The sequence below is a fragment of the Oncorhynchus mykiss genome, chromosome 18 (assembly GCF_013265735.2).
Source record: "Oncorhynchus mykiss isolate Arlee chromosome 18, USDA_OmykA_1.1, whole genome shotgun sequence".
Classification (NCBI taxonomy): domain Eukaryota; kingdom Metazoa; phylum Chordata; class Actinopteri; order Salmoniformes; family Salmonidae; genus Oncorhynchus; species Oncorhynchus mykiss.
Window position 1 is genome coordinate 5,814,203 of NC_048582.1, and position 14,069 is coordinate 5,828,271.

The 14,069-nt window shown below is 42.1% G+C and overlaps 1 protein-coding gene across 14 annotated transcripts in view; it reads right to left on the reverse strand.

Annotated features, from left to right (window-relative positions):
* Window positions 1-14,069, reverse strand: part of LOC110515909 (zinc finger protein OZF-like) — a 98,953-nt gene that overhangs the window by 42,935 nt on the left and 41,949 nt on the right. Inside the window, exon 2 of one of the 14 annotated variants that reach the window (XM_036951206.1) lies at window positions 12,016-12,264. The exons of 11 other annotated variants lie outside the window; for them this stretch is intronic. In XM_036951206.1, coding sequence (XP_036807101.1) covers window positions 12,016-12,118 — 103 coding nt within the window. In that variant the 5' untranslated portion in view covers window positions 12,119-12,264. Of the gene's footprint in view, window positions 1-1,312; window positions 1,435-6,274; window positions 8,308-12,015; window positions 12,265-14,069 lie in introns of those variants that run through there. 2 more of the 14 variants (XM_036951212.1, XM_036951198.1) reach the window with 2 other exon arrangements.

Below are 14,069 nucleotides of genomic sequence, written 5' to 3' on the forward strand. Positions count from 1 at the left end.
TCGCATTCTGAAAGCTACTTGCCCAGCTCATAATGCCTTTCCAATTGAATACACTGTATATTCATTCCCATAACACCATACCCACGCCGTGTCACCGTGCACGCCACCTTTTGTACCTCATTTGGTAGTGAGAAAGTTGGCAACCCTAGTCGCGCTCGCTTCACAATGTATTTATTTTTTGGCTATAGCCTTGAAATACTTAATTGAAATAATAACCTAAATTATTAATTTCCTTCTTAGGCTCCCTGTCTGGCACCTGGCCTATTTATAGTGGTATATGCTGTTTAATATGACAGGTAGCCTATTTATAGTGGTATATGCTGTTTAATAGGACAGGTAGCCTATTTATAGTGTTATATGCTGTTTAATAGGACAGGTAGCCTAGTTATAGTGTTATATGCTGTTTAATAGGACAGGTAGCCTATTTATAGTGGTATATGCTGTTTAATAGGACAGGTAGCCTATTTATAGTGGTATATGCTGTTTAATATGACAGGTAGCCTATTTATAGTGTTATATGCTGTTTAATATGACAGGTAGCCTATTTATAGTGTTATATGCTGTTTAATATGACAGGTAGCCTATTTATAGTGTTATATGCTGTTTAATAGGACAGGTAGCCTATTTATAGTGTTATATGCTGTTTAATATGACAGGTAGCCTATTTATAGTGTTATATGCTGTTTAATATGACAGGTAGCCTATTTGAAATGAGGCTTCTTACATTCACCTTTTCATGTTTATTAAAAACGTTTAATTCAAATCAAATGGCTTGGTTTCAATACTTCAAAACCAAAATGGTAAGTCCGTGTAGTCACAAAAATAGATGGGTGTTGGTTACATTGTGATTTTAATGAATGGAGCGGCAATTTTCTTTCCTGTAAACTAAATGCAGTTTTTAGCCGAGCCTTTGGAAAGAACGTGGAACACCGGAGCAGTGAGCGGGATTTCCGAGCGCTCATCTACTCTCTGTCTCTGACGCATCCGCACTGCCTGTACTGAAGTCTGGTGACGCAGTTGTTGGCGCCGCCATTTTAGCAGCTCGCATCACTAATTTAGAAAATGTCAAATAAATGGATTATTTATGAAATGACCTTGCTGAAATGTACATTCACTTAGACAAACCAAGGTCTCTAGCTATGTGACTTGTAAAATAACTTTTGTCGCGTTCTTCACTCATTCGGTTTAACGAGGGAAAAAAACAGCACATGAAAGGTTTTATGTGCTGTTTTTTTTGATAGTATACGGATTTGTTACCTGATATGTTATGACATATTCTTTCGAAATTAGGTTTAAACGTGCTATTACATACCTGTAGTAATACATATCGTTTCGACAGCACAGTTCTGCGGCTTTCTTTGTTGTTGTTTTTACTTCCTGTTCCTTACACTACCACAGTTCAACAGCGACATCACAGATAGAACAATGAGACAGATATTTCACCGGATGTATAAAATGTGAAGCATCCGCTTGGAGTTTACACTCTGGCTGGCAGTGGGAGAAGATGGAAAGAGATGGATTTGGGCCGACATTTAGCATTTTCTCATCGAAGAAACATCTGATGTCAATACAGTTTTTTGTTCCCAAAACTAAAATGCTTATGAACATAGTAGAATAAGGTTAGTAGACTTCACCCTTGCAAAAGTTAACAATCGCGTCGTTTATAAGGCGTGCAAAGGCGAATTGAGTTATTGCACAAGTGCACTTCAAAGAGGAGGCGTTACCGAACGAAATATGCAGATGAATGCTAGAATGCGCCAATAGGATCTTGCTAGCTCGTGCTTGGCTCTGCCCAGCTCCTTGCTTATTCTGCACACTATGACTCATCTGGTCCCGTTGGAAGGCTGTAGTTTATCTTGGATATAAAACCCTTTGGCGACATCTTATTTTTGGTATAATGGCATTCTGCCACCTACACTACAGGTGGGTAATAAATATATATATATTACTTTAAATACGAATCCATACAAACTATCAACATTCAAATTAGACTGAATCAGCCTGCTTTTCTGTTGCAGTGAGGTCTTGGAGGCCCAAAAACTCCTCAAATGCAGATATAAGGATGTCCATCTTACTGGATTTCTTGTGCAGTACAATTAATAACTGTGGCTATAAATGCTACAAAATCCATCTTCTTCACAATAAGTGTATCCAGATCACTTGATTGACGTACAATATTTGCAACTGGTTGCGATTTTCTTCAAAACTGTGGCCTTTTCCCCCTTCAACTCTCTTCACCGTCTCCACATTGACGATTTGCTGTAATGCCCTGATCCTTGACCCCTCAACCTCTTTCACCCTAACAGGGCACTCTGGGAATTCAGGAATAGGACCCCCACCACAGTTGAAACATTTTACATTCAGACTCTTCAATAACATATTCCTTCTGTCTGCAAACACTTTACACTTTTTAGACTTCTTGCATTGCATCAGGTTTTACATGAACGCTCTTACTACGTAACTGATATATCCCAGCTTTACAGAGTGTGGTGACAGAAATTAAGAGTATTAGGAATTAAGGTTTGTTTGTGATTAAATGCTTAAACTACTGCATTAATGAACTTGTGTGTGTGGGAAGACAGACCTATGACCATAAGAGAACGAGCACTGCAGACTTCACAAGTTTCTCTGTGGCTTCCTCTTAGGACGAAGGCTCCGTTCCTCTTTCTCCTAAATATTCTCTGTTCCTCTTTCTCCTAAATATTCTCTGTTCCTCTTTCTCCTAAATATTCTCTGTTCCTCTTTCTCCTAAATATTCTCTGTACCTCTTTCTCCTAAATATTCTCTGTACCTCTTTCTCCTAAATATTCTCTGTACCTCTTTCTCCTAAATATTCTCTGTACCTCTTTCTCCTAAATATTCTCTGTACCTCTCTCCTAAATATTCTCTGTACCTCTTTCTCCTAAATATTATCTGTACCTCTTTCTCCTAAATATTCTCTGTACCTCTTTCTCCTACATAATCTCTGTTCCTCTTTCTCCTAAATATTCTCTGTACCTCTTTCTCCTAAATATTCTCTGTACCTCTTTCTCCTTAACGTCTAGATGCAGCGCCAATATAGCTTGCAACCATGATAATGTATGGGGTCAATTTCACGCCATATGTATTGAATTCAAAATCATCTGTGAACATAAAAATAAAGTTGAGAATGTAAACATATTTTTGAGGACGGGTGAAATAATAGATGTTTAAATCAAAAACCAATCAATTGAAAGCAAAATGTATAGAATTGTAAACAAAAATAAGACATAAGACAAATTCTTTTTAAAAATATTTGAATTGACTGGTTTTTGATTTTAACATCCATTATTTCACCTGTCCTCGAAAATATGTTTACATTCTCAACTTTATTTTTAATGTTCACAATTTATTTTATTTTGAATTCAATATGACGTGAAATTGACCCCATAATAATGCATCCTATTGTTGAGACGAACAAAGTAACATAGTCAACATGACTCAGCATAATGAGCTGGGGGGCCCTGGCATGTGTCCTGTTGGCTAGGGCCTAGAGAAAAGGAGAACGACTCTTCGCTCTGCACTTATGATTATTGGGTAGAATGTTGTGCAAAGGGCGTTTATGCATGTACTATAAAATAACTTATCTTTGTATCACTGGGCTCTCAACCATACACCATTGAGGTGATGTTTGACCAGTCTCAGTTTTGCAAATCTTAATTAAAATTCAGGTTGTTTGAAGAATCTAGTCTCTCTCCTTTCTCGTTAGAATTTCCATGACAACAAGGCAACACTCAGCAAAACATCAATACTACAGATAAACTTTGCTTCTATTCACCACTCTCCATACTGCGGTACACACTCAGCAAAACATCAATACTATAGATAAACTTTGCTTCTATTCACCACTCTCCATACAGCAGTACACACTCAGCAAAACAGCTTTTACCGGTGCCCTGCTCTGAAAATCAAAGCTGTCCACTTCATGCGTTAGCTTCGTGATCCACAATGCACGCTCATTTTGCTCTTTAGATACACACGATATCAACACCATACCACTCCTGGTTACTATGACTACACAATATCAACACCATACCACTCCTGGTTACTATGACTACACGATATCAACACCATACCACTCCTGGTTACTATGACTACACGATATCAACACCATACCACTCCTGGTTACTATGACTACACGATATCAACACCATACCACTCCTGGTTACTATGACTACACGCTATCAACACCATACCACTCCTGGTTACTATGACTACACGATATCAACACCATACCACTCCTGGTTACTTAGACTGCATCCACTTCTCCCCGTGCCTTCTTCACTGTCCCCGTGCCTTCTTCACTGTCCCCGTGCCTTCTTCACCGTCCTCGTGCCTTCTTCACCGTCACCGTGCCTTCTTCACCGTCACCGTGACTTCTTCACCGTCCCCATGCCTTCTTCACCGCGCCCCGTGCGTTCTTCACCGTGCCTTCTTCACCGTCCCCGCGCCTTCTTCACTGTCCCCGTGCCTTCTTCACCGTCCTCGTGCCTTCTTCACCGTCCTCGTGCCTTCTTCACCGTCACCGTGCCTTCTTCACCGTCACCGTGCCTTCTTCACCGTGCCTTCTTCACCGTCCCCGTGCCTTCTTCACCGCGCCCCGTGCGTTCTTCACCGTGCCTTCTTCACCGTCCCTGCGCCTTCTTCATCGTCCCCGTGCCTTCTTCACCGTCCTCGGGCTATCTTCACCGTCCCTGTGCCTTCTTCACCGTCCCTGTGCCTTCGTCACTGTCCCCGTGCCTTCTTCACTGTCCCCGTGCCTTCTTCACTGTCCCCGTGCCTTCTTCACCGTCCCTGTGCCTTCTTCACCGTCCCTGTGCCTTCTTCACCGTCCTCGTGCCTTCTTCACCGTCCCCGTGCCTTCTTCACCGTTCCCCGTGCCTTCTTCACCGTCACCGTGCCTTCTTCACCGTCCCCGTGCCTCCTTCATCGTCCCCGCGCCTTCTTCACCGTCCCCGCGCCTTCTTCACCGTCACCGCGCCTTCTTCACCGTGCCTTCTTCACCGTCACCGCGCCTTCTTCACCGTCACCGCGCCTTCTTCACCGTCCCCGTGCCTTCTTCACCGCCTTCTTCACTGTCCCCGCGCCTTCTTCACTGTCCCCGTGCCTTCTTCACCGCCTTCTTCACTGTCCCCGTGCCGACTTCATCGTACTCGTGACTTCTTCATCGTCCCCGTGCCTTCTTCACCGTCCCCGTGCCGACTTCATCGTCCTCGTGACTTCTTCATCGTCCCCGTGCCTTCTTCACCATCCCCGTGCCGACTTCATCGTCCTCGTGACTTCTTCATCGTTCCCGTGCCTTCTTCACCGCGCCTTCTTCACCGTCCTCGTGCCTTCTAAAGGGTTTCCCAAATGAACATCCTTTTCCTAAAAAACGTTGTCCAACAAGCAACGATTCATCAGAATCATTTTCCACACACCAATTTTCAGCCCTTTTTGTTCCATTCTGGGATGGAAAGTAATTTGCCCTTGTAGTTGGTAGTTTAAAGCAAGGTTTACATCTTATCACTGATGAAGAACAATCTGGTTTTCTGCATGGTCAACACATTAGTAATAATCTCAGGTTGATCTTAGATATGATTGACTATAATGACCTCATCCTTGATGATAGTTTTCGTATGTTTATTGATTTTTATAAAGCATTTATCCCGCGAAACATGTTTTGGAAAGATTCAAGCTGAATAATGAGTATAATTGGGATTTCTGTGGATGTTTATTTTGCCTGTATTTATAGTATAATTGTTTTAATTAACATGCATAATTTTGTTACAAAGATAACAGGACATGTTGTACAATTGAATGGTTTTGATATGATTTAGTTCAGAAATGCAGACATGGATAAGGAATTAGTATATTTCAGTCTTCTCAGGAGACTGAAAAGATTTGGTATGGGTCCCCAGATTCTGAAAAAGATCTACAGCTGCACCATCAAGAGCATCTTGACCAGTTGCATCTCTGCCTGGTATGGCAACTGTTCGGCATCTGACCGTAAGGCGCTACAGAGGGTAGTGCGTACGGCCCAGTAAACCACTAGGACCAAGCAGGACCTATATACTAGGCGGTGTCAGAGGAAAGCCCCAAAAATTGTCAACGACTCCAATCCCCCAGGTCATAGACTGTTCTCTCTGCTACCGCACGGCAAGCGGTAACGGATCAAAAAGGCTCCTTAACAGCTTCTACCCCCCATATGTCCGTAAACACTCCAGCCAGCTGTACACAAGAATAATACAAAAGAGAAGAGATTGACCAACACAAATACACCTACATAATGTATTGGCAGATCAATGCAGTTATCCAAACATGTTCATCATCAATGACTAAAATAACAAATGTAGTTTGTTAAAAAAACAACTTAATAAACATGTAGTCATTTCATAGCCTGTGTATCATTAAACAAATAGTAATTTAGTAGCAAGAAATAATCCAGCCAAATTTATGGTGAAAACTGATGATGTGATGATCTCTATCTGATACATGTTGTGTCTACTAACTCATTCCCACAGAAAACTTTAGATGAAAGCAGTACCACCCAGTCAACCCTCAGACTTTATTGTTTCAATGAGAGACACCTCAGAAGGTATTCAACCCTAAGGGCAAATCCATGGTGATCTCAATATCTCTACAGTAGAAGCTAACAAAACACACTGATCGGTAAAGTAGAGGCTAACGTTGTAGAAAACGCTCCTCTTCCACTGCACAGTGAGAAACAACAGTGTGCTACACTTTCTTCTTTTGATCAAATGAACTGTTTGTTACCACTTCCTTTATGAGATGAGAATTAAGTGATGGAGTGACTTTAATCTCCGCTGGTCTGAGAGAACTGATGATGCTTCTCTCCTTTATGTATATGTTGGTGTGTTTTTAAGGTATTCAATCTGGAGAAACTCTTGTCCACAGTCACAGTGGTAAGGCTTCTCTCCTGTGTGTTCTGCAATGAACGTTTACTTCAGCATTTACCACGAGCAGTGCAGGAGTAAGGCTTCTCTCCTTTATGTATACAATGGTGGGTTTTTAGGTTGCCCGATATGGAGAAACTCTTCCCACAGTCGGAGCAGGAGAATGGCTTCTCTCCTGTGTGTGTACGTTGGTGGGTTTTTAGGTTGCATGATACAGAGAAACTCTTCCCACAGACAGAGCAGGAGAATGGCTTTTCGCCTGTGTGTATACGTTGGTGGGTTTTTAAGGTATTCAACCTGGAGAAACTTTTCCCACAGTCACAGTGGTAAGGCTTCTCTCCTGTGTGTGTTCTCCAATGAACATTTACCTCTGCTGATGTTTTGAAGCCTTTCCCACAGTCAGAACAGGAGTAGGGCTTCTCTCCTTTATGGATACGTAGGTGGGTTTTTAAGTTGCCTGACATGGAGAAACTCTTCCCACAATCAGAGCAGGAGAATGGCTTCTCTCCTTTATGTATACGTTGGTGAGTTTTTAGGTTGCCCGATACTGAGAATCCCTTCCCACAGTCAGAACAGGAGAATGGCTTCTCCCCTGAGTGTATACGTTGGTGGGTTTTTAAGTTGCCCAGTTGAGAGAAACTCTTCCCACAGTCAGAGCAGACGTAAGGTTTCTGTCCTTTATGTATTAGTTGGTGACTTTTTAAGGCATCCAATCGGGAGAAACTCTCTCCACAGTCAGAGCAGGTGTAAGGCTTCTCTCCAGTGTGCACTCTCTGATGAATGGTTAATTTAGCTGATTTAATGAAGCATTTCCCACAGTCAGAGCAGGAGTAAGGCTTCTGTCCTTGATGTATTAATTGGTGATTTTTTAAGGTGTCCAATCGGGAGAAACTCTTTCCACAATCAGAGCAGAAATAAGGCTTCTCTCCAGTGTGCACTCTCTGATGAATTGTCAGAGCCCTCGATGTTGTGAAGCTATTCCCACAGTCAGCGCAGAAGTATGGCTTCTCTCCGGTGTGTATACGTTGGTGTGATTTTAAGTGGCCATATTGGGAGAAACTCGATCCACAATCGGAGCAGGAGTAAGGCTTCTCTCCTGTGTGCACTCTCTGATGAATGGTTAATTTAGATGATCTATTGAAGCATTTCCCACAGTCAGTGCAGGAGTAAGACTTTCCTCCAGTGTGCTCTTTCTGATGAACTGTCAGAGCCCTTGATGTTGTGAAGCTCTTCTCACAGCCAGTACAGGAATACAGATTCTCTCCTCTTTGCATTTTTAGCTTTGATAGAATTGGGAAAATCTCCTCACAATGTGGGAGGTGGTGAGACCTCTTAGCTCTGTGACCTTCCTGCTGTTGCTCTCTGGATGTAGAGAATGTCTCAACATGGTCTCCTGTGTGAACAACATCAGAAGAACCAGTCAGTGGGATATACATATGACTTCATATACAGTGTGTTCAGAAAGTATTCACACCCCTTGACCTTTTCTACATTGTGTTGTGTTTCAACCTGAATTTAAAATGGATTAAATTGAGATTGTATCAGATAGGGTACTCCACTGACGTTATGGGGTACTCCACTGACGTTATGGGGTACTCCACTGACGTTATGGGGTACTCCACTGGCGTTATGGGGTACTCCACTGACGTTATGGGGTACTCCACTGGTGAGACAATACCACACACATGCAAGGGAATGGATACATGACTAGATATTGGATATTGTTGCATCAACATGAATTCTACTATGACTATTTACCATCTGAATATGAAAACCACATCTGTAGATTCTAAACCAACAGTTGGAGGACAGATGGAACTAAACCACCAGTTGGCCAGAAAGTGTTATATATGGCAGGCCTGTAAACTGTTTAGTCTTTACCCCATAACACCAGTGGAATACCCCATAACGCCAGTGGAATACCCCCATAACGCCAGTGGAATACCCCCATAACGCCAGTGGAATACCCCCATAACGCCAGTGGAATACCCCCATAACGCCAGTGGAATACCCCCATAACGCCAGTGGAGTACCCCATAACGCCAGTGGAACACCCCATAACGCCAGTGGAGTACCCCATAACGCCAGTGGAATACCCCCATAACGCCAGTGGAATACCCCCATAACGCCAGTGGAGTACCCCATAACGCCAGTGGAGTACCCCATAACGCCAGTGGAGTACCCCATAACGCCAGTGGAGTACCCCATAACGCCAGTGGAGTACCCCACAACGCCAGTGGAGTACCCCATAACACCAGTGGAGTACCCCATAACGCCAGTGGAGTACCCCATAACGCCAGTGGAGTACCCCATAACGCCAGTGGAGTACCCCATAACGCCAGTGGAGTACCCCATAACGCCAGTGGAGTACCCCATAACGTCAGTGGAGTACCCCATAACACCAGTGGAATACCCCATAACGCCAGTGGAACACCCCATAACGCCAGTGGAGTACCCCATAACGCCAGTGGAACACCCCATAACGCCAGTGGAGTACCCCATAACGCCAGTGGAATACCCCCATAACGCCAGTGGAATACCCCCATAACGCCAGTGGAGTACCCCATAACGCCAGTGGAGTACCCCATAACGCCAGTGGAACACCCCATAACGCCAGTGGAGTACCCCATAACGCCAGTGGAATACCCCCATATCGCCAGTGGAATACCCCCATAACGCCAGTGGAGTACCCCATAACGCCAGTGGAGTACCCCATAACGCCAGTGGAGTACCCCATAAAGCCAGTGGAGTACCCCATAACGTTGAGTCAATAAGTATTCAACCCCTTTGTTATGGCAAGCTTAACAAGTCACATGGTCTCACTCTGTGTGCAATAATAATGGTTATCATGATTTCTGAATGACTACCTCACCTCTGTAACCCACAAATACAATTATCTGTAAATGTCCCTCAGTCAAGTAGTGAATTTCAAACACAGATTCAACCATAAAGACCAGGGACATTTTCTAATGCCTCACAAGGAAGGGCACCTATTAGTAGATGGGTAAAACATTTTATAAAAGACATTGACTATCCCTTTGAGCGTGGTGTAGTTATTAAATTAACTACAAAGATATTCACTACTAAATTCACTACAAAGATACAGGCGTCCTTCCTAACTCAGTTGCCGGAGAGGAGGGAAACCGCTCAGGGTTTTCACCATGAGGCCAATGGTGACTTTAAAACAGTTAGACTGAGGATGGATCAACAACATTGTATTTACTCCACAATACTAACATCAATAACAGAGTGAAAAGAAGCAAAGCTGTACAGAATAAAAATATTCCAAAACATGCATCCTGTTTGAATTAAGGCACTAAAGTAAACTGCAAAAAAAAACTGTCAAAAAGAATTCACTTCAAATCAAATTTTATTAGTCACATGCGCGCCGAATACAACAGGTGTAAGTAGACCTTATAGTGAAATGCCCACTTACAAGCCCCTAACCAACAATGCAGTTTAAAAAAAATACAGATAAGAGTAAGAAATAAAAGTAACAAGTAATTAAAGAGCAGCAGTAAAATAACATGTGCAGGGGAACCGGTTAGTTGAGGTAATATGGTCACGGTAGAGTTATTAAAGTGACTCTGCATAGATGATAACAGAGAGTAGTAGCAGTGTAAAATAAGGGGGGGGCGCAATGCAAATAGTCTGGGTCGCCATTTGATCAGCTGTTCAGGAGTCTTATGACTTGGGGGTAGAAGCTGTTAAGAAGCCACTTTGGACCTAGACTTGGCGCTCTGGTACTGCTTGCAGTGAGGTAGCAGAGAGAACCGTCTATGACTAGGGTTGCTGGAGTCTGACAATTTTTAAGGCCTTCTCTGACACCGCCTGGTATAGAGGTCCTGGATGGCAGGTAGCTTGGCCCCAGTGATGTACTGGGCCGTTCGCACTACCCTCTGTAGTGCCTTGCGGTCGGAGGCCCGAGAAGTTGCCATACCAGGCAGTGATGCAACCATATTCATATCCTGAATACAAAATGTTATGTTTGGGGCAAATCCAACACAACACATCAAGAGTCCCACTCTACACATGGTGGTAGCTGCATCATGTTATGGGTGTGCTTGTCATCAGCAAGGACTTGAACGTTTTTTGGGGGGGATAAAAAGAAACGGAATAGAGCTAAGCACTGGCAAACTCCTAGAGGAAAAGCTGGTTCAGTCTGCTTTCCACCAGACACTGGGAAACAAATTCACCTTTCAGAAGGGCAATAACCTAAAAAACAAGGCCAAATATACACTGGAGTTACTTACCAAGACAATATTGAATGTTCTTGAGTGGCCTAGTTACAGTTTTGACTTAAATCAGCAAATCTATGGCAAGACATGAAGATCGATGTCTCGCCATGATCAACAACCAACTTGACAGAGCTTAAAGAATTTGTACAACATTGTACCATCCAGGTGTGTAAAATTCTTAGAGATTTACCCAGAAAGACTCACAGCTGTAATCGCTGCCAATGGTGTTTCTACAAATTATTGACTCGGGGGTGTGAATATTTATGTAAATGAGATATTTCTGCACTTCAATTTGTATAAATTTGCAAACATTTCTAAATACATTATGTATGTCATTATGGGGTATTGGGTATATTAAATATCAATTTAATCCATTTTGAATTTAGGCTGCAACATAAAATGTGGAATAAGTCAAGGGGTATGAATTCTTTCTGAAGGCTCTGTACTGTCCAATACAAAAGGAGAATACAACCATTCTAAAAGTGGACAACAAGCTGATTCCAAAAAAAGAGTGAAAATTCAGACCCATATCATCCTCCACTCACTATCACAAGGGTTAGTAACTACACAGACTCATTTCATATCATCCTCCACTCACTATCACAAGGGTTAGTAACTACACAGACTCATTTCATAGAACTTTAAAACACTGGCAGTTTGTCTACTTCACTTCTTTAATCTACACTCTGATCACTCCAGGTAGCCAAGTGAATAAAACAAATGCTGACAATACTGGTGTTGGAAAGAACAACACAAGCTTTGTTGTACAGTCTGGTGTTCTTCAGGGATGTGATGGCAGAATTACAGAATTTACAATAGCAATAGACTGGGTCATAACTTAGTAAGATAGAACCTGCCTTTATCATGATAAACAGATTTCCCAATCTTCTCCTCCTCTTCTTCATCTTTAATGTTGACATTCAGCTCCAGTGTTTGACTGCAGTCTTCCAGCTTCACTGATGCCATCTCTGGATCCTGCAGTGCAAACTGGGCTCCACTGTCACAATCAGGACCCAGTGACTGTAGGTTTGGATTAAGTGTGGAAGGAGAGTGACAGGCTGGGTTTGTCCTCACTGTTGATGTTACAAACCTCAGACTTAATCTGAGTCGGCCTGTAGTAATAAAGAGACACGGACACAAAAGTTATTTTCTTGACAGTTCTGGCACTTTATTCTCTAAAAATATATTATATTTTTTCTTGTTCAATTATCTCATTTCAACAGATCAGGTAGTTAAGTATTCACAACAAAACATTAATTCACATTAGACACAAGTGCACAAATTTACACAACGTAAGTGCACTTAATCTATAGTAGATTTCTGAATTGACATAAATGACTCAAAAAAACATGTAGTACAAGGTTGCAGTATGTTTCAGGCAGCACTATGTACTATTTTCCTGAATAACCTTGTCTTCACTGTATTATTTCACTCAAAAAACAACAGGATTTCCAATTTCACACCATATTAACAATTATAGATAAAGATAGAAACTGAATGTGTTGAAATTCTACTACACATTCAGCTTCAAAACAGTAGAGCGACCTTGAAATGCTGTCTCTCAATCACCCACTTTGCCTGAACTGAAGTCCGTTGACGCTACTGAGTTAGCGCCACCTGCAGTACTGGAGTAAACATATCGAATGAATATGAATTTGTTTTTGCGCTATATTCCATATGCCTGTATCGCAAGGTTTTGTTATTTTTCATTTTTATGAGCGTTTATGTCGGCTTGTTGTCATGTTGTATTTTTGGTCTCGTCTCCGTCGGGTCTCTGTGCCGTGTACACCTTCCCATTTACACCAGAGATCTGTATATAATGAGGAGATGCACGTCTCCGCCCTGACAATGGGAGTCGGTGTCCCAAAGGCGGGAAGGCAGGGGACAAGCTTAGGTCCAAAGCAAGCCCATAGAAAAGCTTTGGCCTTATTTTGGACAGATTTTTTGTGAGAGTGAATTCTCTCGCTTCGCCTCTTCCTCTAGGATATCCAAACACACCAAGCCCCTACCGTTCACGCCAGGAAAGTTGCGAGACCACATCTACCTATTTTTTTTTTTTTAATTGAACCTTTATTTAACTAGGCAAGTCGGTTAAGAACAAATTATTATTTACAATGACGGCCAAACCCGGACGACGCTGGGACAATTGTGCGCTGCCCCTCTGTCAAGCGGTTTCAACTAACTATTTACATTTGTGGTTTGGTCCAAAATAATGGTTCATATTGACACCAAAACGCATTGAGACATTATTTTACTGTAATAGAGAAGTTACCTTTTCTATCAATACCCTTTTTATGTCTCAACTACTCAGATTGAGAGCAGAGTTACTCTGGTTTTAGTAGTGTATCAATGAACATTTATTCTAGAAAAGTAATGCTCAGTTTGTCTCATGCGTCATTGGTACCGCTAGACGCTAGCAGTATTTTAGTCAAAGACCATCATACCAGATGCCCAGTCTGTGTTTTATAAATGTCTAATAAGCATAAAAACACAATTATATAAAGTATTGGCAACTCGTTCTCATTCTGAGAAATAAGATAGGCCCCTTGATTTAACATCTGAACAAAGTGGACAGGCCAACAAGCTTTTCAAACAGGGTGTGTTCATAACAATTCAACTGTTCTACCTTGTTAGCTAGCTGGCTAATCACTAACACATAGCCTTAAGAGATTGATGATGAGACCTGTGTTAATATTCTATAGCCTAATACCTGCCACAATTAGTTAGTCAATTTGTAACAAAAAAGGGCATTTTCATTTACAGACTTGAAAACCAGATCAGTGTTTATTGCAACAACAAAAAAGCAGGTTAAACTATTTTGATAAAATATTACAATGAGAAAAAAAGAGCATACTCCCGGACAACAGAGGTTTCAGAGTCCTGCAATAGAGCTGAGATGCTAATATTTGTGTAAACT